Source organism: Opisthocomus hoazin, chromosome 19 (genome assembly GCF_030867145.1).
Source record: "Opisthocomus hoazin isolate bOpiHoa1 chromosome 19, bOpiHoa1.hap1, whole genome shotgun sequence".
NCBI lineage: Eukaryota > Metazoa > Chordata > Aves > Opisthocomiformes > Opisthocomidae > Opisthocomus > Opisthocomus hoazin.
The window spans coordinates 12,902,324-12,929,897 of record NC_134432.1 but is presented as its reverse complement, the minus strand read 5'-3'; the positions used below and the strand labels follow the sequence as shown (position 1 = coordinate 12,929,897).

The 27,574-nt window shown below is 53.0% G+C and overlaps 2 protein-coding genes across 9 annotated transcripts in view; one reads left to right on the top strand and one right to left on the bottom strand.

The window, feature by feature from the left end:
- The window catches only part of RAPGEF1 (Rap guanine nucleotide exchange factor 1), an 86,751-nt gene extending 64,293 nt beyond the window's left edge, over positions 1 to 22,458 (top strand). For 4 of the 8 annotated variants that reach the window (XM_075439421.1, XM_075439417.1, XM_075439416.1 and 1 more), the window contains 15 exons: positions 5,803 to 6,084; positions 7,474 to 7,566; positions 9,214 to 9,302; positions 10,652 to 10,763; positions 12,403 to 12,478; positions 15,688 to 15,776; positions 17,135 to 17,223; positions 17,604 to 17,789; positions 17,943 to 18,027; positions 18,257 to 18,351; positions 18,776 to 18,854; positions 18,998 to 19,099; positions 19,513 to 19,610; positions 20,647 to 20,775; positions 21,362 to 22,458. In XM_075439421.1, the coding sequence (XP_075295536.1) occupies positions 5,803 to 6,084; positions 7,474 to 7,566; positions 9,214 to 9,302; positions 10,652 to 10,763; positions 12,403 to 12,478; positions 15,688 to 15,776; positions 17,135 to 17,223; positions 17,604 to 17,789; positions 17,943 to 18,027; positions 18,257 to 18,351; positions 18,776 to 18,854; positions 18,998 to 19,099; positions 19,513 to 19,610; positions 20,647 to 20,775; positions 21,362 to 21,512 (1,755 nt within the window). In that variant the 3' untranslated portion in view covers positions 21,513 to 22,458. The remainder of the gene's footprint in view (positions 1 to 5,802; positions 6,085 to 7,473; positions 7,567 to 9,213; positions 9,303 to 10,651; positions 10,764 to 12,402; positions 12,479 to 15,687; positions 15,777 to 17,134; positions 17,224 to 17,603; positions 17,790 to 17,942; positions 18,028 to 18,256; positions 18,352 to 18,775; positions 18,855 to 18,997; positions 19,100 to 19,512; positions 19,611 to 20,646; positions 20,776 to 21,361) is intronic. The other 4 variants (XM_075439420.1, XM_075439419.1, XM_075439423.1 and 1 more) reach the window with 3 other exon arrangements.
- A 2,917-nt stretch (positions 22,459 to 25,375) lies between these two features.
- On the bottom strand, positions 25,376 to 27,176 carry PRRT1B (proline rich transmembrane protein 1B). The gene is made up of 4 exons (XM_075439391.1): positions 27,107 to 27,176; positions 26,544 to 26,892; positions 26,240 to 26,380; positions 25,376 to 26,128 (listed from the first exon to the last, which is right to left on the bottom strand). Exons 2-4 carry the CDS (start codon positions 26,877 to 26,879, stop codon positions 25,982 to 25,984), a joined length of 624 nt encoding a protein of 207 aa, XP_075295506.1. The 5' UTR covers positions 26,880 to 26,892; positions 27,107 to 27,176; the 3' UTR covers positions 25,376 to 25,981.
- Positions 27,177 to 27,574: the final 398 nt, after the last annotated feature.

Genomic DNA, 27,574 nt, shown 5'->3' with positions numbered 1-27,574 from the left:
TCTCAAAATACTGTTTTTTCTTATGTTTTCTTTTTAATTAAGAAACATTTCCAGTAACTTCCCAGAAACCAAATTGGCTGTTGGATTCCAGCAGAAGGCGCAAGTGATTTCCTTACAAAAGCTCCAGTTCAGTGTTTCTGTTCTCACTTGTTCCCACTCTTCTTGAGCAAATTGAGCAAGCACACAGAAAATTAACAGCAGCTGTTTTTCTTTCTTGTGTGTGTGCTAACGTATGTTCAGGAAAAGGAGGGTCAGATAAGCGTTTGAAGATGCACACAGTGCAGACATGTGTTTCACATGTTTTCCCCGCCTCGCTCATGTTCGTGTAGCTCACTTCCAGTCTGCAACACACGCTACAGCCCTGGCCCTCAGCAGAGACTGAGCTGTTCTGATTCATGTGGTGGTCTGATGGCTCCTCGATCAAACCAGGACTGGGAAATCACAGTGTGTTAATTTGTTTCTGTCCTAAGCAGGTTTTCGCTCCTTAATTTGGAGAAGAGAGAAGGGGGGAAAAAAAGATTTGCATCCATTTAACCATCTGCGGAGTTCTAGGTATTGTTTTGCCTTTCCTGTTTAGTGTTGCCTCTGCATTTGTGTTGATTTCCACTGCCCACGGCACGCCTGGACGGAGATATTAATAGTGCCGTTTCATGCTGGCATCACTGAATCCTGCTTCTGAAAACCACTTCCTCTGGTGGTTTATACACTTTTCTTGCAGTTGGAGCACTGCTGCTTCTGTGTAGGTCTCTCTAAGCAGTCCCGTATTGAATTCATAGGTCACAGGCTGTATTTTTTGTGTTATCTGATTTTTTTGGAGTCTTGTCTTTGTCTCCAGGCTCTGCCTTTTAAAGATCAGCTTGCTAGATATGGTGGTATTGCCTACAAGCTAAACAAGAGTTGATGCTGTAGGTGTGATCAGTTTGAATTCTCCTGATATTTTTGAGAGATACACGATAGCATGGTTAATAAATCTTACAAGTGTTTTCTTCCTCCCTCCTTTTTTCTTGTTGGAAAGGTGTACAAGAAACCCTCTCACCTGAGGGGAAGTTTGGATTTTGTATTTTCTCATGCAGAAGCCAGGACACCCTTTCCCAAGGGAATAGTAAGCCCCATCCATCCATCTGTTCTGCTAACCATGGCTTAAAAACAGCGCGGTCAGCTGTGCAGCCAGGTCAGACGCTTTGCTGAGAAACATTCAAGCATGAGGATTTGCTGCCTTTCCTGTGGCAGTGCTTGAAGCCATTCTGTTGGCAGCTTGTGTTTCCAGCCATTCATTGTAGGAGCATTTCCTTCCTCATTAGCAAAAGTACCTGGAAGCCCAGCATTGTGTCATGAGATAGGAAGTCTTTTCCAATAGTTGTCTATGCAATTAAATTCTTAGGGTGTAGCAGCTTTGTGCAACACCCAGTGTTTTGTGAACATAGTTCTCTGCTGTTAGAATTTGGGCATCCAGTCCTGGCATGTTGCCCATGTCGCTCTCTTAATAGCATTAGCAGAGGAGATGTAAAAGATTGATCCTTTCCTCTGATAGCTTCATGTTTTGGATGTCTGATCCTCTATCTGATCTGGGAGTGTCTGGCAGGATCTCAGGTTAATTTTGCAGAAGTCCACAGGGTAACTGAGAAGGCTGTGCTTAAAAGGTAAAGACTGTGTCTGCTGATGCTGCAGATGTTCTGACAGCCATATAATTGAATTCAACTTTGAATTTAGGATGGAGATTGCTGTAACGCACAACCAGTGACTCCCTGCATATAAACACCCTGTCTCCCTGTTACTTGTGGTCAGCCAAGCCTAGTGAATGTAGAGAAGTGTCGCTCTTGGAAGAAGTTTTGTATTAGAGTGCTTATCTCCTCCCATCTAATCCAAATAAATGGTCGTAATGCCATTGACCTTTGGGGCATCCTGTAACACCACTGCTGATGGTGGAAAGCTGTTCTAAAATATTGACCATTGCAAAAAATCAAAGGCAGCAAATTGAAAACATTGAAAGCTGCCATCTCTGGAAGACCTTTTTGTGTCACGGTGTGTGGCAAGCATTCAGGTCTGGGCACGTTAGCTTCCTGCTGTTCCCAGGAGACAGGATTGCTCCAAGCTCAAAGCACACTTTGTGGAAGTACTTCCCAAGCAGCAGATAGGGGTTTTTTTAAAATCCACTTTACTGGTGAGAAGAGAGGGGTCGCTCTCTTCTCCCTGTGCTGGCTGTTTGCTGTCGCAGGTCAGGATCACTCATGCTGGGAGACCATCTTCTGGTCCAGTGGTGGGAGCCTGACAGCTTGGCCGGAGTTAGGAAAGAGGAGAGCATCCTTTCTCAAAGGATCTGGCTGCAGACTGCTTTCTAGCTTTCCCAGAGGTTGTTTTGAAGTCCTTAAAGCAAAGCCTTGGAGTGGGAGGTTGTGTCAGTACAGCCATAACCGAGGCCTTACTGACCCTGCAAGAAGCAGATTAAAACAAGCACTGATTTGTTTCTGAGATAAACTCTTGCCTGTCGTTTCATGGGGCGAGCACTAGAGGAGAACTAGTTTGCTTGTGACAGTTGTGTTGGATGGACTGTCCCCTCCCAAAAAAAGTATGTCTTTTAAAGGATGGCAGGGCTTCCGAGAGATGTACAACACCCAAACCCCATGGAAGCCATCACCACAATTCCTGCTGCAGCTGCTGGCTGGGCAGGGCTGGGTCGGGCTGGAGAGCAGCAGGAGTGGGTGCCATATGGACATCATCTCCACCGCAGGGTGTTTTTTTTCCCTTTCAAAAGTATGCTTCATTCTTGGCTCTTGTCCCAGCATGGCTGCATAGCTGGAATTCCAGAGCTGCTTGCAGGCTCCGGAGGAAGGAGGGGGCTCCCTGGCTCGCTTTCTACAAGATGCAACTTTACAACAAGAATGGAAGTTGAGAGCAGCCTGGCTAATTAATGCCAGCACACCAAAGGCTTCTCTGCACTGTTCCCTTTATTAACAGCATGCTGAGAGCATGTCTGCGTCGTTGAATGATTGTTCGCAGATCACATAATGAAGATTAATGCATTTTCCTGGGTACCTGGGCCTTAAACCGGCATTTTCAACACATCTCGTGCAAAGATATTGTTTTGAAAGGTATATTGATGAGACTGAGGAGAGATGAATGTATAGTAATTGTCAGTAGTAACATATCCGCTTTCAAACTTACATAATTTATGCAATGTTATGTTATATTTAGGTCTAAATTGCCTTTGAATTGGGATTAATGTCTCCGAAACTATGCAAGGCAGAAGCTGTGCCAATTTTCCTGCCCCAGAAACAGTAATTCATCTCCCCAAGCTCTAGCTCAGCCTGCAACCAGTGTACCAGGCAGCATCTGAGTTGCCGAGCCTCCCGGCCGGCGTTTGGCCTGAACTAACCCTACCAGCACCATCACGCAGCGTGAGAGCTTCGCAGGGTGCTGCCTGCCCCCGAGTAACTTGATTGAGGGCAGTAATTTCCTTTCACTTGTGCTCTGCATGAGCTCCACTGCTGCTTTGCAAAAGCCTGACTGTTTCTTTGGGTTCAGCAGGTCAGAGACAAAACCCCTTGGGACTCCTGGGTGGAAGATGTCCATCAGCTACAAAGCGAAGGACAGCACATGCTGCCTGTCTCATGTGGACACAGGAAGCCCTGCTCTAGGGGAGCTGGCACACAGGTTCTGTTTGAGCAAATTATTTTCTTTACTGGAGCAGAGGATCTCGTCGGGACAGTAGTTTGTTGAGTGCCTTCTCAAGAGCTGCTGCAGCAGTGGTTCACCACTGGCTTTGCTCCTGTTATTTTTTGGGGGTCCAGCCTGGGACTTGGGGCAATAGTTGGCATATTAGCGCCAGTGAGATCATGAAATACCAGGGAGACGCGGCAGGCATAATGAATCTGCTGAGCCAAGATGATGTCATGAGCCTGGCGTCTTACGAGGGATTTAGTGTTTTGTGCTATGCAAGTGAAAATGAATAAATGTAGAGCATTTATCCAGGCAGAATGTAAATACAGAGATTAGACTTGTCATTGTTACTGGGTCAGCACCAAAAGCTGACAGTGTCCCTGGAGCCAGGGCTGCTCAGCCAGAAAGATACGGGCAGGAAGAGAGGAGACCCTGTCCTGGAGCTGGTCTTCTTTTAGCCACAGGCATGTGGTAGGGATTTACATTTTAATTATTTTTCAGTAGTCTTTTAAGCTCTCTTTCCAAAGCTGCTCCCTCTGCTCATCTGTATTATGGCCTGCAATATGTTTTGGGCCCCGAGAATACACCCAGAGCACTGCCAGACTCCACGCACGGCAGAGGGCAACCACTCGAAGATTAAGTTGGTGGAAGGTAAAGTCTAGCCATTGACCTTTACTTTTCCTTTCCCTTGTAGTGGAAGAGCTTTTTTGCCCAGGCTTCTGGCCTGAGGCTCTTCTCAGTTTAGATTTTTAAGCTCACATCTTTCCTAGGCAGAAAAAAAGTACGAGTCCTGAGCTGGATGCTGCTGCCACGGCTCAGGTGGCCGCCTAAGCTTTGCTTTTTATGACCTGCTCGACTCTCCTGAGAAAATGTAGCCTGAATTCTCCAATTCATGCCTTTGTTTCCCCTTCTCCTTTTTACATCACAGCGGTGTCACTTTTCGGTCTGGTTTGAGCAAGTTGTGGCTGTGCTTCTTGAGAGCTCTGTAATGCACCGTCCTCCTGCAGCAGATCACTCAGATGAGCAACTGCTGCAGCTTCATTTCAGCCTGGGTTTTTTGGGGGTGATGTGATTCGTGCTTCGGTCCACTTGGCTATGACACAGATCTCGCTAGCGGTTGAGCTCTACACGTTTTAAAGTAAACTCCTCTCCTGCGAGTTTAGCATTGCTGTCTTTTTGTGTTTTTTTGGTGGGTGTCAGCTTTGTTTTGGACTTAACCTGATAGCAAATCTTACTAGCACCAGATGTTAAAAGACAGAGGGTTGCTCTTGTTTTTCTTGGCACAATATATTCCCACTGCACCCTATTTAATATTATCTGAACAGTAATCTGATGATTAGGAGAGATAGTGAAATAAAGCTTTACGCAGATGATCTCTTTTCATCTCTTCAGCTGACTCTTCAAGGCACTGCATTAAAGGATTGGTTTGATAAGGAATTCGTCACTCCTGAGGGCAATTACCATTTTTGCTCCCTGTGTTTCTCAGATGGGAAGGAGTAGCCGTGTAATTTGCTTTATCCTCAGTGTAACTTTGAAGATGGTGTCCAGCCATTCTTCCCTGGAAGCTGTGTGTTCTGGAACAGGCTCGACACAGTAGCTCTTAAATTACAGGGCTGGAGGAAACAGCATCTTAAATTTGGGTCCTGTGGAAAGTTCCAGAAAAGCAATAAGCACTTGGAGTACTTTTCTCTAGATACTTCCAGCATGCTCACAGTCATGGTTTCTGTATGCCTTTGCATCCTTTCATCCACTCAAGGGATTTTCAGGCTGCACTTTGTCATGAACAGTACTGAGATACCCAGGCTTTGTCCCTCCCTAGCAAAGGCTGGATACCTGCAGGTAAACACCCTGGTGCCTGCTTTCGCTCTGTGAGATGGGCAGCCCGGCTGCTGTTTGTGCAAGAACATGCCTCTCCGCAGAAAAAAACGGCTGATGTCTCCCAGGTAGCAATTCCTGCTCTAGCTTGTGGATGGTAACATAGAGCTGCCTCTGTTCAGGTTGGCCTCTCGACAGAGAGGTGCCTGTGTTAGAAATGCCTTGTGCTGCCACTGCTACACTGCTGCCGATCTAATTACTTTTTCTTTTGTCTGTCTTTCCTTTCCCCATCTTCCTCGTTTCTGTGTTGTACGTCTCTGCGTCCTGTAGTACAAATCTGTGTTTAGGTCCTACTCCCAGGACTTTGTGCCTCACAACCAAGTCTCCATACCTCCTTTTCTCTCTTCTACCTCCTCCTCCTGCTCCACCCCACCTTTCCCGCCTGTCCATCCATCTCAGAGCTCTGACCTCGCGGTGCCCGCCGCAGCCAGCCAGTCACCCAGCACTGTGGATGTGCCAAACTCCTCTTCTCAGGAGAGCAGCTTTAATGGGAATGCTCCTGTCTGCCTTCCTTCTGAAACCTCTTTCACTGATTCTCTCCAGACGCCTTCGGTGAGACTATCCAAAGAGATAAAGCACCTTAATGCAAGGCTGGGTTTATTTGTTTTTTAAAAGAAAATGTCTCTTGTATTAATACATTCTAAATGTGATTTAGTCCGTTTTCCAAATGTGTCTGTGAATTGCAGAGTGGTAATTTCGTATAAAAATGGTGGCTAGAAAAAATGAACAACCTCAGCATGTTTCAAAAGATGGTAGTACATATGTAGGAAACATGAAATGTTAAATGCTGGTGAAGGGGAGAGGAGAAGTTGCTGTAGCTTCCTGCAATTGTAACACAAAGCTGGGGAAGGTAAGGAAGTGTTTTGTGAGGTTAGTTTTTTCTGAACACAGACTCCTAACAGTGGTTGGCATCCTGCAGTTGCTGCCATGGCAGGATTTGGTGATTGCTGCCCTGCTCCCTGCTCAGTCACTGGTGAGCCCAGGAGCGGTGGGTGCAGTCCGGCTCTGTCTCTCCTGTGCGTAAACCTGTTGCTCTTCCCAGTTACCAGCAGCCCCAGCTGTGTGCTTGCTGGCCATGCACGTTGGTGCACAGCATCGCGTGTTGGTGAAGTTAGACTAAGGCTGTTCCCACGCTGGTACAGCACTACAGGTTTCAGGTCCCAGACCAGTTTTGCAGATCACTGAGCAGGTTTGTCCATTACAGCTACTTTTTTAAACACCTTGTTTTCAAGGCAGTTCCTCTTCTGTTTGCTGCAAAGCCTAGAGTTGATGGGATTAGAGCTGGCAGCACAGTGCATGCTAGTGCTGCCTCTTCGCACAGTTTGGAATAGGGACACTGATTGCAGAGTAAATGATCGGGTTTTCACACTTTGGACCTGACCACGCTGTTGCATCTTCCTTGTGTTAGGTCCTTGTTACAGCCCAGAAGCCCTCGAGTTAGGTTTAGCCTGATGTTACGGCTCTAGTCTGTGCTTGTAGCATAGTTCGGGAGATACATTTGATACCCTGTGGGCTGCAGGGCTGATCTGTGTTGGGCTGCAGGGCTGACCTGTGTTTAGCAGCAGGGCTACAGCGCGGGTAGGACGGGCACTGAAGCTCTGTCAGGCTCTGAATGCTCAGCTTCCGTAACCTTGCGTATTGCACCTTCGCAACATGGAGTCCATGGCCGCTCTTGCAAAGCAGTGTCTGCTGCTGTCCTGCTGCAGCTCAGGGCCTTTGGGACAAACCTCAAGAACCAGATAATAATTACCCCCAGGAATTAGTGGCCAACACAGCCTCCATGGCTGGTGTTGGCCACTAAGCAGGAGGAAGGGCTCCCGGTTAGGTGACAGCAGCCACCGAGAGCGCTTCTCCTTCCAGCCCGTGGGCACGTTCTGTCACTAACATTAAGTGCTGGCCAGGGGCACCATCACGTATTTCCTTTCATCCTGTCTTCCTTAGAGTGAAAACGCCAGTGAGGAGGCTGGTGAGGGTGAATACGTCAATCTGTATTCCTCTGGCCAGAGCAACGGGGAACTCCCTCGCTCTGAAGGAGTAAGTAACTTGGAGAGGGCCAGACACTGGGAAGGGGCTGCCTGGTGCATGCTGAGTTCACGCCGGGGCTGACGCGCTTGGCACTGGTCTCTGCTGCACACCGTGGGGCTCCTGTGTCCGTCCTGCTGCCCCGGCTCCCTTGCTGGCGGTCCCTCTGCTTGCCCACTCCTGGCTTGCGGGCTCAGGGGGCCTCCTGGTCCGGTGGAGAGCACACGGTGCTTTCGGGGCTGCGGTGAGCCCGGTGAGAGGTAGGGACAGCTTTTCCTGCCGCACTATTTCATTTGTGCTTCACTGTCTGTTTGGAGCTGCTTGCGTGAGGTTCCCTGCCAGAAAGCTGCACCCTCACCAGCCGTCCTGAGGCCGTGTCTATTCTTGTAACTTCTTTGTCTTCCCTATTTTAATACAGAAAGCCTTGTGCTCTAAATTTTTGTTTCCTTCACTGTTTGGATACAAAGCAAGTGAATGATTTAGCATTGTCATCGCATGCTGTTTCTTCCTTTGCTCAAGCCTCCTATCTTAGATATTTCCTGGAGGAAACAGGGCGTTTTCCACAGCAGGGAGGTACCGTCTTCCTGTTGGGTCAGAGGAAACCACGGCAGAGGTCTGTGGCGATCTCTTTGCCTGTCCTCACCTTGGAAGGCACATCTCCTGCAGGATGTCTCCGAGACATTTATCCATGCTGGTGTTAAATAAGCCAAGAGATAGCGCACCCATCACTTCCCTTCTGGAGACACATCTAGGCAGGCCCATCCTTTTGGGCAGCTGCGAGCTGGTTCTCGGCTTCGAAGCAAATAGCTTTACAGATATAGTCTGGAAAAACTCTGCAGACACTGAGAAACCTAATCTCACCAGTGTGTTTTCCAGGACGAGTGGATAGCATGTAGGTGGTGTCAGTCCTGTCTGTTCAGTAGGTTGAATTTCCAAGTTTCAGTCTGCAGGATGTTAAATAATTCTGAACTCCAGCACTGTTAGATTAATATTATCATTTGCCGTTCATGGGTATTTTTCTCCTTAATAAATGGCTAATTTAAAATGCTGTATCTTTGCCTTGAGCTCTCTACCTGCTGTTCCATGCCGCGGGTTCAGATGGTTCTGCTTTTTTGCATTAGGCTCATTTCCACAGCCATGAATTGTGAAGTGGAAATGTTGCGTCACTGCGTAGCCTCTGCTGATGGGAGAGAAGGGAGGTAGCAATGGCAGCGTGCTTCCACCCCCCAGGACAGGCTGGTCTCTTGGGGGCTGTGACCAGGAGGGGAACTGAAACTGGAGAGCTTAGAGCTGGCTGTGTCCTTTTTGACTGAAGCAGAAGGCAGGTGTATTTCAACAGTAGGGGCTGGAGGAAAAAAAAAAAGTCGTGACAGGGTTAAAATCCAAGACAACAGCTCACTTGTGTTGTAACTTTCAGCATCATTTCACAATGTTAAAAGCAAACACTACTAATTACACTAGTCTCCAGAGATGGTCCCAAATTTCCTGTCTAATTAACTTGTGTGTTTTCCTGGCATTTGGCATTAACTTGCATCAATCTTTAACCGCTCTGTAGGAATTTACAGTAAAGGGCTATTTAGAGGCAGTCAGACTGTAAATGCAAGGCTCGCTGTGCTGTAGGACCCCATGTAATAACGGAAAACTTCTTTCTCTTTGCAGGAATCTCCCTCTGTCAAAGACGGCCACTCCAAAGACGCCACTTCGAACAGCAGTGCCATGGGGAAGGAAGGCAAAGATGGTGCTGAAAGGTGAGCCTGACTGCCCTGGTCCTCCTGCTTCCTGGCCTCAAAGGGAACGGAGTCTCACCAGCATCCCATTAGCCCTGCGCTCTGCCAAACCGTCCTCAGGGCTGCCTGTTCTGCCCTCAGCCTTCTCGATGTTCTCTGAACTTTAAGCCCACTTTTTTGCACGACTGGTTAGTGGTGGGATCCTGCTGAACAAGGAGGATCCTGGCAAGATGCCGTTACTTAACTCGGCAAGCATGCAGGGGTTAATGCAGCCCGTGTTACCCATCCGAAGTCCATCCAACCAGCAGTCCTGTCATTAACGCTGGCTGTTCCCTCCTGCTTCAGGGAAACCTGCAAAAAAAAGTCTGTATCACTGTTGGGAAATAGTCTTCCAGAGGGGAATTTCTTCCTAACCCTGCTAGTTAGAGGCTGGCTGAGACCCCGAAGCGGGAGGCTTTATATCCTTTCTAATGCTCTTAGCTATCATTTGTCTATGTAAATGAAGAGGGGCAGACTGTAACAGATGGGCTTCAGGAGGAGTGGAGTGAGTGCTTCCCTGCTGCTTGAGATTGCTCTTCAATTGCATTTCTAAAGCAAAAATAGAGAACAGCATTGTTTTGTGTGTGACAGGCAACTTCCCCATTTTCCTGCAGTTGGTTTGAGGGTTTTCATCTCTGCAGTGAAGGAGACAATGCAAGAGTTCTGTACAAAGCTCATTATCTGCTGAAAGTGTGGACTGGTACATGGGGTTTTGGCCTGTGCTTGGGGAAGGCTATGAAGAATATGCATGCCTGCCTTTTTTTTTTAGGAATGCAGGCACAGAAAGCATGTGTCCAGGCACAAGAGTACCAGCCCTTGGGTGCTGGAATACTAGAGTTGTGGATCTACACCAAAATAGTGGTCAGAGCTTTGTGCTCTATCTTCCTGCAGAAAAAGAGCCTGTCATCTCCCCTTGTAGCAGCACAGCGGGTCGTGAGCTGACTAAGATCATACGTCCAGAGTATGCTCAGTCTCTATACATTTGAGGAAGGGCTTAGATTTGTGTGCACTAAAAATTCGGTGGATTAAGGAGACGTGGAAGCGTGTACTCGTGCTGGGCATAGTAAAATCCTGTCTGCCAGAAATGCAGGCAGACAAGCGTTCAGGTCCTAAAGGTTCATCTTTATCTTTTTCAAGAGACACACAAAGCAACAGAATTAGCGCTAGACATTTGGGCATGTTTGCAAAAGATTTGCCTCCAGACTGTCTTGTGTACTTACTGTCGTTTAATGAAGGTTTGTACAATGAGAGCTTGGGTGGACCCACCATCTCTTCCCCTGGATGGAAAATGACACTGATGGGTATTTGCATTTCTTTTTTTTTTTTAATAGGCAGCCGCAGTCACCAGATACTTTGGAATCGTCACAGTTGGGGGAAGAGGTAGACGAGCTATCCCTTATCGACCACAATGAAATTATGGCTAGGTTAACACTGAAGCAAGAGGTAGGTGCATTCAGGGTTTGCTTTCATACTTCTTGGTGTATTGAAATCTGATTCTCTCTGTGCACAAGCAAAGCATGAGCTTTTGTTTGATAGGAAAAACTAGGTTGGAGCATAAGTGATACGCAGCTTTACGTGTGCAGGTTGTTACGAAAGTATGAGATGCTGGTACAGGCAGGGAGCATCAGCGCTGAGCAGGGATTTAACAAAATGTGAGATGTCTCCATAAAAACCAGCTCATCTTGTGCCCTTTTCCCAGTCTGCTCCTTCCCACCTCTTCAGCCTGCTACAGTCTGAAGTGAAACACCTGAGAGCCTGAGCACAGTGAATCCAGGTGCAGGTTTATGGTGTTGGCCTTTCAGTCTGGAGGCAGGTTTAGCAGATATCCTGAGCAGGACGCTGTATTACTGATCTGGAAGAGCAGCCAAAGTAGCTGTTTCTGTATTTGAGAAATGGCTTTTTTCTAGCCTTGGGTGCGCTCCCAGACAGCTTTGCTCACTGTGCTCTTCAACTAAGCTGTCTCTGACATGCAGCTTGAGGGAATATGCAGGCTTTTGAAGCTTTCACACTGTCAGAGGTCTAGTCTGAAAAACAGAGAGATTGTATCATTTACTGGCACTTTAGGAGTGTTCTTTGGTCAGCCGAGATGCGCAGGAGAGAGTGAGAAGCTATTACTCATTCTTTAAGTAGTATTTCAGGAGTCTTGCCAGAGGGTCACCTGAAAAATTCACATCTTAGACATAGCTGTTTCTTGGCTGTAATGCATTTTTTTTTCACTGTTCTGCATATTGAAATGACAAAGACATTGCTAAGAGAAGCCAGACGTGACTCCAGTCTCCTCTGCAGGCATATTTATTCTAAAAAACAATTAAAAATCAGTGATTTCTGAACATTTGGAGACTAGTGTATCTGTGTCAACCCTTAACCTCTTTTTTCTCTTTTCTTTGTGGTCTGCATGTTTGAAACAGTATAGAACTGCCACTGTGAGCTGTTTCCTGCAGTGTGGGAACCGCTGGCTGAGTGATAGATCAGTTTTGCATATTTTTAGTTGTGAATAGCAGTAGCTAGAAGAAAGATGTTTTTAGAGAGTGGTAAGGCAGGGGTCAAACAGCTAGCAGGGCTTTTTTCTGCTCCCAGTTATTGGATCGCTTCAGGTGACCTCCAGCCAAACGGTTCCAGATTAGGGAATTAACTCGCTAGGTTTTGATGTTACAGGAACATGCAATTTGAATGCGTGACCTCTCACCCCACAGTGCTGTGGTACGTGATCCCGCACTTTGAGACAGTTCACACAGTGTTACTGCTCTGTTAATGGTCTTCTGGGAGCATTTGGGAGTCTGGGACATTTCTGCTCGTTCTTCTGTGGGCAGAAGGTTCAGTTTTCATTGAGCTTCACGGCCTGGCCTTAAGCAGTTGGAGACCCCAAGTGAGGATCAGCCCAGATCCTCATCTGGGACACCAAAGGTTTTATCCAAATTCCAGGATTAGCCCAGCGCTGAAGACCATGTCCCAGCTTGTGCTCTGAGCAGTGCCAGGAACATTGTGTGCTCTGCCAGTTGTTGCTGCGTTTGAACCCCAGGGATGGTAAACCAGGCCGAAGGGAGCTTGGACCGTGCCTAACGCGTTTCTGTTCTCGTTGCAGGGAGATGATGGGCCAGATGTTCGTGGTGGATCTGGAGACATTTTGTTAGTGCATGCAACAGAGACCGACAGGAAAGGTACAGTGGATGCACCAGCACAGAGCTGAGGAGCGCAGCCCGGCGTGGCCTTTTGCTGCTTGTCCTCTGCGTCTCTGCAGAGCGCGCAGTCATAACGTGGCTGCAGGCGGCTGGGCTGGGGTGGACAGGACTGTATTCGTGATCCTCAGAGTTGCAGGGGGGATTGTGCTTATCTTTGGTGAGACAGAGGTAAGCTGGATAAGTGCCTCTTCATGCCATTTAACAGCAGGGACGGTATTAACTCCTCGTAGCCCTTGCCCAGATCTCAAGGCAAGGCGCACCAGCGGAGTCGGTGACAAGTGCTGTGTTGGTGTCTCCATGCCTGCCGAGGTAGGCCACTGCAAACGCAGGTGTGACCGGTTGTCTCTTCAGAGGTGCTCTTTGCCCTTTGGACTTCAGAGCGGTGGTGACATAGGAGTTGCTGGAGTGACTATTGCATCGGAGTAGGAGAGGAGGGACGTTGGTTTGGGTCTAATGCAGTACCCGTGGGCATCGGGCAAGCTGTTCAGGTGCTGGTCTGCTGACACCCCGTATTTTCAACTTTACGGTGTCACCTCCTAGTCCCACTCCGTGCCACTTGCATGCTGGTAGCCACCCAGACTGGTTCAGAGAGGGAATCCACAGTACAAGAAAGGAGGTGTGGGGGAGGAAAAGGGGGGCTGGCAACCCTTGGTTATAGGTTTGTTAAAACCCCACTTTATCTCTCTGAACCCAGTCACCACCCACATGAAGCCACTCCTTTCCAAGACCTGTGGCAAAGACAGCCTTTGCAATGTTTCCAGAGAGTGATTTTAAACCTGCCAAACACATTTGTGCTGATGGCCTTAACCAGAATTGATCTCCTTATCTCCTGGGATGCAAGGCGAAATGCACTAACCTGCTGAACCACTCAGCGCTCATATTTTAGAGGTTTGATAATCAAAGGGGAAATATCTTTCAAGTGCATTTTTAAATAGCAAGGTTTTTACCGTAGCATAAGGTGTTTGCAATTACTTACCAGCACCACTCAGCTAGCAAGAAAATCCTTCCCCTGACAGCTGCGTTTCCCTGTTTACATCAGGCATTGAATCCAGGCAGAGAGGACCAAAGTTAGGAACATACTAGAGAGGAGGAAGCAATTGATTGCACTGTGGCTTGATATGTATATTTAAAAAAATATAGTTTAAATGAGATGATGGAAATATCCCTTATAAAAATGCTGAAGCTGGAATAGAGAAGCTCTGATTTACTCCTGCTGTCCTCCAGAGCAAACATCACATTGGAAGAACTTCCCTGCTGTTCCTGTTGAAATACAGCTGCTTGGTAAAGGGATGTGTGCTAGACCTCCAGTTCATGAATGGGAACCTCTGAGGATGCTGCGAGCAGTGAGGTTAAAGCCATGGAGAACCTCTCAAGACCGGGAAAAACTAGAGCAGGATTTTAAATGCACAGCGGTGCGGACAGGGAGAGCAGCTGCGGGGAGGGAGCTCTGCGCACTGTATTCCTCAGAATAGTCGCAGAGCTTAGCCTCACAGGCTCTGCCAAGCCGCTGAGCTGAATGGAGCACGGAGGAATTTGTGCTATGCTAACCCAGTGTTTGGGTGACTGAGAGGGTTAATGAATTAAGCTGACAATGAGAAGAATTCAGGGCTTGTAAATCAATCAGCCAAACGGCACAGAGGGGTATAGTTAGGAGGCTTTCCTTTAAAGATGAATTTCTTGGCAGCTTCGAGTGCCAGAGCAGACCAGCTGTATTACCTCACGTTGCCTTTTGGGCAGATGGGAACCCAGAATAAATGTAACTCCACGCCCTGTGGCATGATGCTTCTTGTCCATTTGAGTTTTCTAAAAGAGCTAAATGGAAGAAGGGATAAAGGCAGACTTGTGGTCTTTAGGAATAAAATCCACGGTCAGTTAAGTGCTCACAGCCACACGTGCTTGCTGTGAGTGCAGGATTACAGCTGGACGAGGCCTAGGACTCGCCCCTGACATGACCACCCAGCCTCCAGCTTTAGAGCTTATGTCTGATTGTCTTTAATCAAAAGGCAGCAGCGCGCTCTGATTTAAGAGCAGGAGGAAGCGGCGTCTCCGCCGGGCTGCTGCCGAGGGGAGCACGGCAGGCAGAGAGGCACAGCTAGCACGCCGTGCCCTGCTCTTCCACGCCCTCCGCGCGCAACGAATGGAGGTTACGTGGGCGTGGGGTGATCCCTGTCCTGGCTGAAACAAGCTTGACGTGCACAGCCTAGCCTGGGCAGGCAGGGCAGAAGCTTTTTCTCCCCGTCTGCACTAACGAGGCTCGGCCAGCCGTTGCAGCGGGCCGGGCAGGGGCAGTGGGCCGCCCGCCATCCCACTGCATGTGCTGCCTGCAGTGCTGCTTGGCTTTGTCCTGGGGCTCATAAATACCTGCTTTGACCGCTGCTGCCCACAGTGACCAAGCCTAGCCTGGGACAGCAAGTGTACTGCAGTCTTAACCTGAAATCAGCTTTACCGTGTGCAGTTCCTGCTTTTTCAAATTCCCTTCTCTGTGCCCATGACAATGGCCAAAGCTTTTGTGATTCTGGGCCCTGTAGCAGCCACTGCTGCAGAGTAATGAACAGAAGTTGACTGCGTGCACTGCGTCAGCGTCTTATGTTGTGGCAGGGTCATGGTCATGGTAGCATCAGTTTCTGCAGTGCAATTTACTCTTCTTTTGGCTGAAAATAATCTTCTATTTACGCTGTCCTGGGGCAGATTTCCTGGAACATAGCAAGGGCAGAGGGTCTGCAGCACCGTCGAAACGCACGCATTCCTGATCGGAACCATGTCTTTCTGCAGGGCTCTGTGCTGCCTAAGCAGTAAAGACAGAGAACAGGCACCCCCTCTCACCATCAGATCTTCTTTTTTAAAGTAGCGTCGAGGTCTAAACCACATTTTTCCTTGACCCGATATTGGAAGTTCCTTTCCCACAGACAGATGTTCATCATTGACCCCTTTGGTGGTCACATAAGCGAAACTGCAAGCCTGAGTGCTGCAGATGGGAGCCAGGCCAGGGGGAACAGGGCAGTTTGACTGTTGCTCTTGTGCCATAGGGTCCATCTGCTGGTAAGAAACAACAGCACAGCATTTCTGTAAAGTCCGTCCGTGTCAAAATGTGTCCGCGTCCTCTTCCTGTAAGACTGGATAAAACGTTACAAGAAGCTTCCTTTTTCTGTCAGTGGAGTTGGCTGAGGCTTTCTTGTCTTTCTCTGCAGATCTGGTGCTGTACTGTGAAGCCTTTCTGACTACCTACAGGACATTTATTACCCCTGAAGAGCTCATCAAGAAGCTGCAGTACAGATATCCTTTTGCACGAGTGGCAGTTCACCCCCACCAGGAATCAGAGCCTAGCAGTCGTTGTGGAGGGAGTTGGTGGCAAGTTCTTTGGTCAAAAGCCTGCTGTCAGTGTAGTCAGTAATGTGCTTGTCCTGGAGGTGTCCAATGCAGGACTTCCTCCACCTCTGCATCCTGCAAATGGGAAGTGCTCCTGGACAGGTCCAGGCCAGGTGGAGTGCTGGACCTGAGAGTGGTCTCCTGCAAGCTCTGCCAGAGGAGAGCAGTTCAAATTTTCTGTACATCACTGGGGAACTGGTCAATTGCTTGGGATATCTCATTTGTAGAGTGGGGATCACGCCGCCTTCTGGAGGGGCTGAGGGGATTGCCTGCTTGGGCAGACGTAGTTTAGTACTAGAGATGACTAAACCATCAAGACCTGTTCTCTCTTTTGTTACAAGAGATCCAGCACGGAAGGTAATATTCTCTTGGCCTCCCAGTTCTGAAGTGAGCTTGCAGCTGCTGCCGAGGCGAGGGCCCCTGCATGGCAGGGCGAGTGTTAGCGTTTCTGGCAGAGCTTGGAGGAGGCTTCTTGTTGAGCACCCTGCCTGCAGTTCCTTCCCCTTGGCTCAGCTCCCTTCTCCGTCAGCTGAGCGGGTCAGTGTCTCTGTTCAGGCAGAGCAAAGGCCTCGTGGGCTTTGGTGCTGTACGCCCGCGTCACAGGGAGCCTGACGTCACCCTGTCCTGCGTCGCAGCTCATCACTGCCATCTGCAGCAGAGCCGCCGCTCCCCTCGCTCCTGCTGGGATCCACGCAGCCAAGGAAACAGCAGATCTCACTGTGGAGCCGGTGTCAGCGAAAATACTGGCTGGGGCATCCCTGCAGGCCCTTGCCAGTGCTTGACTTGCTGATGACCTCTTTCTCTTTCCCATTGTCCGCCTGGCAGAAGCTTTCTCAACCTGTTCTCTCTCCCCTGACACCATTTTCCTTGCAGCAAATTGGGCAGTGAGGAAGGTAGAGGTGACATCTGAGATCTGTTGAGACCAGGTGTCACAGAGCAGTGGGGGAGATAACAGCAGAGGAGTGATGCTCATTAAATTCCACCTTAGAGAGAACAGTTCCAGGGTACACCGGCTCTTCTAGCATCAGTTCTGCAGAGTGCAAGTACCTCCTCACACCCCTGCTACCTGCAGCTGGTGGCAGCTTAATACCATCTTAATTAGAGCCATATTGGTGTCCCTTATCTACTGGAAAATGGAACACAAGTTTCAGTCAAAAAATGTGGCTGTTCATATCTACTGTTCGTACAGAACACTGCGCTGTTCTGATGTTCCTCAAGGTAGCTGTTAATTCTGCATTAAGTTGATTCTTTAATTTGCAACCAACATATGAGAAGTTTTGCCACTTCCCAGACACGTTTAAGAAGCGAGTCAGTAAGAACACCTTCTTCGTGCTGGTGAGAGTGGTGGATGAGCTGTGGTGAGTTGCCTTCTCCACTTCGGGATGGGAGGTGCGGGTCGGTAACAGTACGGGAGCCTGGCAGTTACGAAGATGTGTTTTTTAAACGCCATCTATGATGACAGCTGAAATCCCCTACCCTGAGCAGCGAGACACCTGTAGTGCTAAACCCTCCTGTTGGAAGGGCAGATTCTCAGTGTGTCCTGTCTGGGTCAGTGATTTTAAAATGACCGGTAAAGAGAAATCTGTAAGAAAGGGAGAGCTGGGAGGAGGAGGAACTTCAGTCAGTCAGTTCTGCTTGTAGGAAAGTGACAAGACTCAGTACGGAGAGATGCAAACTCTGTAGCCCAGTCAGAGTTGTGGCTCTGACACAGTCCCTGGGTTTTCCATCTTTCTCTCAGCTTGGTGGAGTTGACAGAGGAGATTCTCAAGCTGCTGATGGACCTGGTCTTCCGGCTGGTCTGCAACGGGGAGCTGAGCCTCGCCAGAGTGTTACGCAAGAACATCCTCGATAAAGTGGATCAGAAGAAAATGCTGAGCTACGCCAATTCCATCAAACCTCTCGCAGCCCGTGGGGTGGCAGCCAGGTGAGGAAAGATGCGTGTAACCATGTCTTCGTCCTTTGAGAGGCGGGGCATCCCTTGCTTGTGGACACAAGAATTTTCTCAGTCCGAAACAAGAAAGGGAAGACAACAGGTCACATTTTCTTAGCCTTTATACTTTGTGCTGGTTTCCTACAGGCCAGGGACCTTGCATGATTTCCACAGTCATGAAATAGCCGAGCAGCTGACCCTCCTAGACGCCGAACTCTTCTATAAAATTGAGGTATGGAGACGAGGATGGGGTGAGGGCGGTGGCAGAGATTTGAACGCAAAGGCTCTGCAATCCCTGGTATTCCCTGCCCGCTCTCCAAGCACACCTGTTGGGTGGAAGGAGACAGCTGAGCTTGTGTCAGCAAGCGGCTGCAACACAGACTGTGGCCGGGAATCTTGAGGCAGAATTTCTATTTTAATGTGTGGCATTTTCCCACCCCTCTCCACTTCTTCCTCGACAGATACCAGAAGTTTTGCTTTGGGCAAAGGAGCAAAATGAAGAGAAGAGCCCCAACCTTACACAGTTCACAGAGCACTTTAATAACATGTCCTACTGGTAAGGAGCAACCATGGCACTGAACTGTGCACTGGTTCCTTTGTTACAAGCGGGTAACGTGTATTTTTGGCCAGGAAGCAGATGCAGGGCACTTATTAAAGACCCCAGAACACAAGAGAAAGAAAATCAGGAGGGTTTTGGAGCACACTGTAGCCTGGAGGAATTACTGTCAATACCATCGAGCCCTTCAAACAAACATTCCCCTTGCAAATAAATGCACTCTGTGAAGGGTTAGTGTAGTCCTCCTTGAAATTATTCTTTGTTGTGAGTGAGAGCGCTCCATTTAAGTTGGAAGCATCATGAACTTTTCAGTATTGTTGGTCCACCCTTATTAGTTAGCAGTTTTGTAAATGAAACAAGAAGGAATCTGAGATGTGTTTAAGTGGGTTTATCTTTCTAGGTTTTTTTCTGTCTGTTCTTCCAGGGTCCGTTCAATAATTATGCTACAAGAGAAAGCCCAAGACCGAGAGAGGCTGCTCCTTAAATTCATAAAGATTATGAAGGTATCAGCTTGGCTCTTGCTGTGACTCATACCCACTGCTCCGTCAGGGAGCAGAGGAGGGGGACCTTCTGGTTGGTAGAGCTGTTGGATGCTAGAAGGCTGTTCAGATCTCCAGAGTAACTGGTATGTTCTCCTTCTTCCCAGCACTTACGAAAGCTGAATAATTTTAATTCCTACCTGGCCATTCTTTCTGCACTGGATTCTGCACCCATCCGAAGACTGGAGTGGCAGAAACAAACCTCAGAGGTGAGGAGCTGTGAGGGCTGTCGTCTTTAGGGGAAAGAGATGACTGTGGTTACGGTACGAAACAGCTGGGTGGTTTTAACGGCTCGGCAGCGTCCCGGGGTGGAGGGGTGGCAGAGAACTGCTCTCCAGCGGGTATCACGCCACAGCGCTGGAAGCCTGCAGCATGGCTGGGCAGTCTGACAGCTGCAGTCCTGGGTGAGAATAGCCTCCTCTTCCTCCCTGCAAACCAAAGGCTTGGTGAGGCTGAATGCAGCAAGGCCCTGTGCGTGCGCACTCGGGGTCAGGCCGAGTAAATAAGTTGGAGGTGTTTGCAGGGTGGCATTAACTCCCCGGCCTGCGTAGCTCTCTGGGGAGAGGTTATACAGCAAAGTGGTTTGTGGCAGCGGTGCCACCGTGGGCTCTGTGTTCTGCAGGGCCTGGCTGAGTACTGCACGCTGATCGACAGCTCCTCGTCCTTCCGCGCCTACCGAGCAGCTCTGGCTGATGTGGAGCCTCCCTGCATACCTTACCTGTGAGTTGGTCGTTCCTTTTCCTCTGCCATTACTTCTGCATATTCAAATGGTTCCTTCAGGGATTTCTCAGCAGCATCTGCTCAGCTCAGCACCTGCCTTTCATCCTACCTCTAGAATAAGACGGCAAAGCACCGCATCAACCCACATGCCCTCTCAGGAGCAATTTGTGCTCTAGCAGAGGTGGGCAGGGTGGCAGCTATCTTTTTGTAAAGAAGGCTTTTGTGAGTTGACTAGGGCAAAGGAAAGATCAAGCAACTGGATCTTTAGTTGGTGCTTTTTAACTGCATTTTCTTTGGGGTCTGTGCACAGAAGCACAAATTTTGCCATGAGTTGCAGTGGATCCCACAGGTCCAAGCTGCTGCTTGCTCCTCTGCAACAGCTCTGGTCCTGCTGATGGCAAGAGCTGGTAAATGAGGAGTCTGCCTGGTCAAATGTGCTGCTTCATCCCGTTTCTAGACGAAAGGCTGAAGCCGTTGCCCTTCTCTGTAAGGGCCTTCTGATCTAGATACCAGATTTGCTCTGGGTTTACACCAGTAAACCGTCTCCTGGTCTTGCTTTCTTCCATCAAAAGAGTTCTGTAGGAGGAGGTTGCATAGGTGCGTGGCATCTCGTCTGGCACAGCAGGACTGTGCCCAGACATGGCTGAGTAGGGCAGGCCGAGCGAGGAAGGGAGCGCAGACCCCCTTGCTAGGAAAACTCTCTCGCATGAAACTGGAAGGAAGGTTTAACCCCGGCAGGTGACTCCCATCACGACCTGCTTCCAGCCTGGTCCTTTCCACGGAGGGTGGAAGAGCAACCTTGTGCCCTGGGCGTGCCCCGGCATGCCCCAGTTGTGTGTGGCGGGCACCTTGCACCCCAGCACCTTCGGATCTGCTGCTGGGGGAACGTTTCCCTCTAGTTTGGAGTTGCCGTGCTGGTGGTGGCTGCAGTGGGAGGCTGTTAGATGGCGTCTGGCTGCCTTTTGGCTGCCCTGTGTGACTAACCTCTGTACCTGTTTGCCTACTCCCTGGCCTGCTGCCCCTTTCTCTCCTTCAGAGGCCTGATTCTGCAGGACCTGACCTTTGTTCACCTGGGAAACCCTGATTACATTGACAGCAAAGTGAACTTTTCCAAGCGCTGGCAGCAGTTTAACATCCTGGACAGCATGAGGTGCTTCCAACAAGTGTAAGTGCGGCAACAGGGGGGTCAGAGCCAGCTTGGAGGCATCCTGGTGGGGATGGGGGTGGGGGTCATGGCTGGGGCACATGAGCCCTGGGGAAAGGCGAGGGAGTTTACAGTCAAAGCATCGTGATGGAGATATGAGGAGGCCTGGGAACGACAAGGCTCTGGTCACAGTCTCCTTCCCTCGCTAGGTTAGATGGGACTAAAAGTTGTGAGGGCTTAGTTTTGAGATCCAGTGCAGCCAAGTTTTCCCACTACTCTTTCACACAACAGTTTTTCCTCCAGATGTTGCTGTTCCCTATGTTCCCTAGATCATGGAGAGTTTCCTTCAGTGCTGTCTTGCAGCAGAGGCAGCAGATCTAATGGCCAAATTCACCATGACAGGGTCTGTTTTTATTCCCCAGCTCAGCGGTGGGCATGATGTTCTTTCCCCTTTGCGGCGTCACGCCACAGGCACGAGCGTTGGGCTCGGGTAGTGCAGAGCCCACCGCGCTGGGTGTTCCTTAGAGCGGGGCTGGGGCGGCGCAAAGCTGGGAGAGGTCCCCAGGTAGCCCCTTTTTAACTGCTGCCCTGCTCCCTGGTTTTCCAGACATTACGACATCAAAAGGAACGACGACATAGTGTCATTCTTCAACGACTTCAGCGACCACCTGGCTGAGGAGGCCTTGTGGGAACTGTCCCTCAAAATCAAACCTCGGAACATTACAAGGCGGAAAACAGACCGAGAAGAGAAAACCTAGGAGGAGGAGTCGTGCGAGCGAGGAGAATTGCTCCGCAGACGCGCCGAGGGCAGCTATGAGACTGGAATTCGATGTTTGTACCTGTTACTGGACGACGCACCCTCCCTCCCAGCTGGCAGCGATCCCTGGGGGTGTGAGCGCCGGGCGCTCGCAGCAGCCGAGCAGTGACTGCGCCGGGCAGAGATCAGCCGGTGCTCGCTGCACTCGCCCTCCTCCTCCTCCCCCCGTCCCTCTGTGCCATGAATCAGCTTTAAACCCGGGGAGAGAGCTTAGTGGAAGGAGGGTCCCCGGCAGGCGTGTTGCTGGTTTGCTGGCCGATTGCAGCCGGGAATACCCGGGCTTTTGTTTTCATCTGCAAAGGAGGATCAGCAAGAGCTCGGCACCCACAGACTTGTCTCCGGAGTGGTGTTCAGCAGGCAGCAGCCGTGGGAGCCAAGGGTTTGAGTCTCCTCTGCAGTGCCACCTCGAAACGTGTTCATCCCTAGGAGACGGGGATGGAAGAGTCTCCCGCTGCCTGCCGGAGGAGCTCTGCTTTCAGAGAGCTGCTTGTGTTTACAGGGGTCTTTGGTTTACCCCACATCTCCGGCGCCTTCTTCGTGGGAGGAAGGCACCGGTCGTAGATATGGAAGAGGCACTGAAAATGTGGGCAGGGACCCGCCCTCTCCAGTCATCGTATCCCCCTCCTCCTCTCAGATCTCGTTATTTAATCCCTCCGAACCCTGGACACGTTGACTACCCGAGGTACTGCGGTTCGCTGGTCCGGTGAACCCGTATCTTTTAGTGATGGTACTAGCTTTTGCACAGTAAATGCTGTAGTATACCAGACTGTAAATAATAGTATTTAGAATCCATTGGGGGTTTTTTTGATGCATGTCTGAATACCGATGGGTTTATAGGAAAAAAAGAAAAGTGCAAAACAGTATGTATAAAAATTCACAACCAGTGACGATGTTGTTCCAAGTGCTGGAAGAAAGGAGGCTGGGGGCGGCTGCGTGGGCGCTGGCTGCGGAGCGGGTGCGGGTCCCTCTTGGGGGTCAGAAATGGGAACCGGGAAGGAGCCCAGCGCCCAGCCGAGCCGCCCCATCTCCTCCGCCCCGCTCCTCCCTCCTCTCTCTGTTGCCAAATGGTTTTTCCAGGGGGTCCCCATCTGGCTGACCCTCGGTGCTGTGCTTTGTGACCTGCGCCTCGGCCGGAGCCCCAGCAGGTCCCTGTCCCCAGCAGGGCAGGGACAGCCCGGCACGGAGCAGCGAGGCAGGGGTCTCCTTCCCCACACACGCAGCGTTCGCCCCAGTCTGTTCGGTGTGCCTTACTCAGCCCCTCCGTCCCCTCTCCGCGTCCTCCCCAGCGCAGCCCCGGCCGGGCCGCTTCACGTCGTTGCGCTCTGCCCTCACCCGATGGTTCACAGCGTGGGGCTGAGCCTACGCCGTGGGTTTTAGCAGCCGTGCGAGGCCTTTCTCGGCACCGTGTCGCGTTGTCACAGGTTTGTAAGAGCTCTGTCTGACGAAGTCCTGTGGTTTTAGGGCAGCGGCTCACAAGGAATACCGACGGGGTGTTTTGCAGAGCATCCTTAACTTATTTCTCAATAGCAGCTCCGTGTTTGCTAAAGCCTCTCTGTTTGTTCTGGGTGAATCAGAGTTGCGAGCACTTCCCTCTACAAACAGCTTGCAAAGCCGTAGCGGGCTCCCTGCGGACGGCAGCCCGGCCTGGCCGGCGGCAGGAGGGAGCGACCGCGGCGTTGTCCCTGTCACAGGCTTGTACCCAGCTCGATTATTTTCCTGAAGATTTAGGCACAGGACTCGCACGGTGGCCAGATGCTGAAGCGTGGAGAGATCCCCCTGCCTCGTGAGCTTCCTCTGGGGGAGGGGAGTGTGGGCTCCAACACGGGCTTGTGCAGCCCCAGCACGATCTTCCTGCGCCGAAACGCAGCGTCCGAGCCAGAACACTTCAAAACTGGTTTATTTTTATGGCACTAAGGGCATTGGAGCCATCTGTCGTGTCCAGCCAAGGCTTTGCAATCCCCAGAGGCTTCCTGGGCCTCCACGCAGGGAGCAGTGCGTGTGTTTTCCTTTGTATGTAGGATTTTTAAAAAAGACCCGACATGATGAGACTGTGAAAAGGCAAATACACCCCTGAGCCCAGCGCAGGCTTCCCCGTGGCCGCCGTGCTGTGGTGTGGGCTGTTTCTGGGAGCATCGTGCGTGGTGGTAGCTCAGAAGCCGCAGCCCTTGGCGCTGCTCTCCCCATGGGGTGCAGCGCCCGTGGCTGGGGCTCGCTGCTGCAGGGGGATGGGAGGGTGCACCTTGTCCTCGGCCCCGCCGGGACGCTCAGCTCCTCCGGGAGCTGCTCCCAGGTTCTTCAGACCACGAGCCCTCAGCACCAAAGGGGGGTCCAGTCCCTGCTCTCCACCAGCCCCCCTGAAAGCTGAAGGCTCAGCCGGCGGCGTGGGGACAGGAGGGCGGCACGGCCGCAGCAGCTCGGCCAGCGCGGAGGGGCCGAGGCCCTGGCTTTCCACCGCTCCTTCCCTCGGCTCTGCAGCCACCCCCAGCTGAGGGCCGTGCCCCGACCGCAGCGCAGTCCTCATGTCCGAACTCGGGCCCAGCTCGCAGGGCTGGAGGGACCCGAAAGAAGGGTCTCCTCGCCCGGAGCAGCTTCAGGCTTGCTGACCAGAGACACCCCCCCCCCCCTCCAGGAGCAGCACCCCTGGGGAGCAGAAGCCCAGACGAGAAGCCCTTTGCAAGAGCGGCCGTGAGCGCGTTCGCGTGTCTTGCGGGCAGCGTCCTCGAGACTGTCCCCTCTCTTTTTGGGGGGGCGGGAGGGGTCTCGGTCCCCTCCGCACACGGGGCAGGGAGCGGGGAGAGGCGATGCCCCCGGTCACCAGCCCCCTGCCGTGCTCCCGGGCTCTCCCCCACCCCCAGCTCCTCAGTTTTATTGTAGATTTATCACTAACCCAGTCCCGATGGTGGCATCTTCCTGCGAACATTTCAGACCTGTAACTTTTATATTCCAGACAAATAAACACCGATACCAAACCCGCCTGATGATCCTGTTTACAGTGCATGCAGCAGTCTGTGGATTAAAGTGACAATCGAATCCACTTCTGGCGCTGGTGTGGCCTCGTGTTTTCTCACGTGCCCCTCGGGGTTGTCCTCTGCCCTGTTATTTTTCCCCTATAAATCTCCTTACCTCCCAGCGGGACGGTCTCGCCCCCGGTACAAGCCCTACACTTGGAGGGGGGATCTCTGCTCCCGCCACCTTCCTCCCAGCACTGATGTCCCTGCTCCCCTGTTTCTGCTCCCCAAATCGTGCGTTGCTTGGCACGTGCTCGCCCACAGCCTGGCCCACGCAGCGGCCGCGTGCCGGGCCGGGCGGCCGAGGGCTATAAATAACCCCAGGGTGGCTGAGCACGCTCCTGAGCTATTTCAGTCCTGGACAGGGTTCAGAATTCCTCCAGAAAGACTCGGCATCGGCCGGCTCAGGTGGGGGATGCACAGACACGGACCCAGCACAGGGCTGCATCCCACCGGCCCGGCAAAGCGCGGGGGGCTGCATCCCTGCCAGAGCCTCCAGCCGGCAGACGCGAGCGTGGCTGTGAGCAGAGTCGGGGCCAGCACCGGGCAGGCTGCAGCCCAGCTCGACGTGTGGGCACGGGGCTCGTCCTCCCCTTCCCCATGGCAGCTCTGCGAGCGGCCGCCCTGGGCCTGGGCCGCTGCAGCCTCCCATTCCCCAGGGTCTCCCCCAGGGGCCCACCTGCTTCTGGAGAAAAACCTGATTCGACCGATTACCAGAGAATTTACCCTGAATTTTGTGGTGGACAGAAGACACAGGGCGGGGGGAAGATCCCTGGTGTGCAGAGAAACCAGCAGCTTTGGCCACACCGGTATTTTATTTCAATCTGGAAGCAGCAAGAAGGCGGCGATGCAGCGTGCGTGTGCGTGTGTGTGCGCAGAATTACCGCAGAAGCCAAATCCCTGGGTCTGCATCGTTAATTACTGGTGAGGGCTCCTCGCACGCCCAGAGCAGCGGCTGCACACCTCGGCCTCCCTGTTGCGCCTCAGCCGCGCGCTCCGTCTCCAGCCCCGGCGCTGCAAGACGCTCCCCCTGCGATGGAGTCCCGCTTCGCATCGCCGAGCGACGGCCCGCGGTAACGGGACTGGACATCCCGCCGCACAGCCGGATCCCGCACGCGGCTCCTCGCCCGGAGCCGGCTCCGGCGGGACACAGCGCCGGCATCGCCGTGCTCCAGGTTCCCCTCCCCACGCTGCGGTTTGCGGGGCTGAGAGCGGGCAGGCGGAGGCACGCGCGGCTCCACAGCGGCTCCTCGCCCCACCGCAACGGACGGACGCAGCCGCTCGGCCCCGATAACGCTTTGTGGTCACCCATCGGTGATGCTTCGGTGTCACCCGTTTCCCGCGGCAGCCCCGGAGATGCTCCACCTGCCCATGCCCCCCGCGCCGGGGCTGGGGGTCCCCGTCATAGGTACAGGGCCACCAGGACGTAGATGACCCAGCTGACGGAGGCGAACAGCCCGAAGAGGAGGCTGAAGAGCACCAGCGACTGGGCCTTTCTGGAGGCCACGCTGGCCTGGGCCATGTCCCCGCGGACGAGCGCAGCCCGGGTCTGGCGTGGAGGTAGAAGAAGGGGAGAGGTTAGAAAAGACCCACAGCACCGGGAGGGGGGAACCGAGGCCCCGGGTGGGTTCAGCACCAGCGAGGACCGCGCCGTCGTTACCTCGTGGGAGTAGACGAGGGCGATGACCCCGGTGAGCAGGCAGCAGAAGACGGTCACCAGCACCGACTCCACCATGTAGTCCTTGGGCGGGCGCTGCCCATGCCCAGCGGGCGACGGCCCGGTGCTCAGCTGCCCGTTGTACTGCGACACCGGGGGGGGGGGGGGGGGGGGGAGGGGTCAGGGCTGCACGGCCCCCCCGCACCCCCGGGCTGTGGTGCTCGAGGTGCCCCTAGGACCCCACGAACGCGGGAGGGGGGAGAAGGGGAGACCCCGCTGCAGAGCGGGGTGGGGGTGGGGTACTTACGGTGCTGTAGGGCAGGGGGGCAGGTGGGATGCCCGGGGGGGGGATGCCCGGGGAGGGGAAGGACCCCGGCCCCGGCCCCGGCTGGCAGACGACGGGCGCTTGCTGGGAGAAGCCGTTGGGGAAGGGCGGGTAGAGGAGGTGAAGGCTGCGGGGGTCCGGGGGGGAGTAGGGCGGCGGGTCCCCCTCGAAGGCCGCGTTGGTGACCGCCGCCGCCGCCGTGGGTCCGTCCCCGCGGGCCGTGGGGGGGTCCCCGCCGGGGCCGGAGCCAGGGAGCCCCCCGGCCGCCCCGGTGCCGCCCCCCCGCTCCGCTCCCTCGGCCGCTGCATCGCCCTCCATCCCGCGGAGAGGCCTACGGGGACAGGGAGGCCGTGGGCTGCCCCGCCGTGTCCTCCCCTCACACACCCCCCCCGCGACCGGTGCGGGGACGGGACGGGCCCCCCGCCCCGTGACAGGCTCCGAGCGCGGGGCCGGGCCGGGCTCTCCGCGGGAGCAGGCGAGCGCTAACCCCCCCACCCGCCGCCCCCGCCGCAGACCCCCGCGCCCCCCACCCCGGCCCCACTCACGTCGCTGCCCGCGGGGTTCCCGATGCCGCACCCTCGGGACCCGGCTCCCCCCACCCCCCCTGCCCCGCTCCGGCCCCGCCGCGGCCCCCGGCCCCCGCCCGGCCCCGCGCCGCCGGCCGGGAGCGCAGCACGGCGGGGCCGGGCGCGTTAATCATTGACCGGCGGTGGCGGCTGCGCGGCCGCTCCCGGGTGGGGCCGGGGCCGGGACCCCGCGGGCGTTCCCCCCCCCGGGCTGGCAACGTCGTGTCACGCAGCTCGCGCGCTGCCCCGCGCGGGCCTCACACACGCGTGTGGCCCTGCGCCCTCGCGGGGGGCAGCTGCGCGTGGGATGGGGGGCAGTCCCCCCGCCCCTCCCCCTCCCCGCTCCCGCCCGCCCCGGGGCTGAGACCGGACGCGCTCAGCGCACGTGAGGCCGGAGGCCCCTCCCCTCCACGAGGCCCCTCCCCTCCACGAGGCCCCGCCCCATGT

Bases quoted from the DNA above. Each gene is read 5' to 3' on its own strand.
- PRRT1B (XM_075439391.1), bottom strand. From the start codon at position 26,879: ATGGAGGGCGATGCAGCGGCCGAGGGAGCGGAGCGGGGGGGCGGCACC. The intron at 26,381-26,543 runs GTAAGTACCCCA...CCGGTGTCGCAG, and splicing joins CCCCCCTGCCCTACAGCACC to TACAACGGGCAGCTGAGCAC. The intron at 26,129-26,239 runs GTAACGACGGCG...CCTCCACGCCAG, and splicing joins CCCTCGTCTACTCCCACGAG to ACCCGGGCTGCGCTCGTCCG.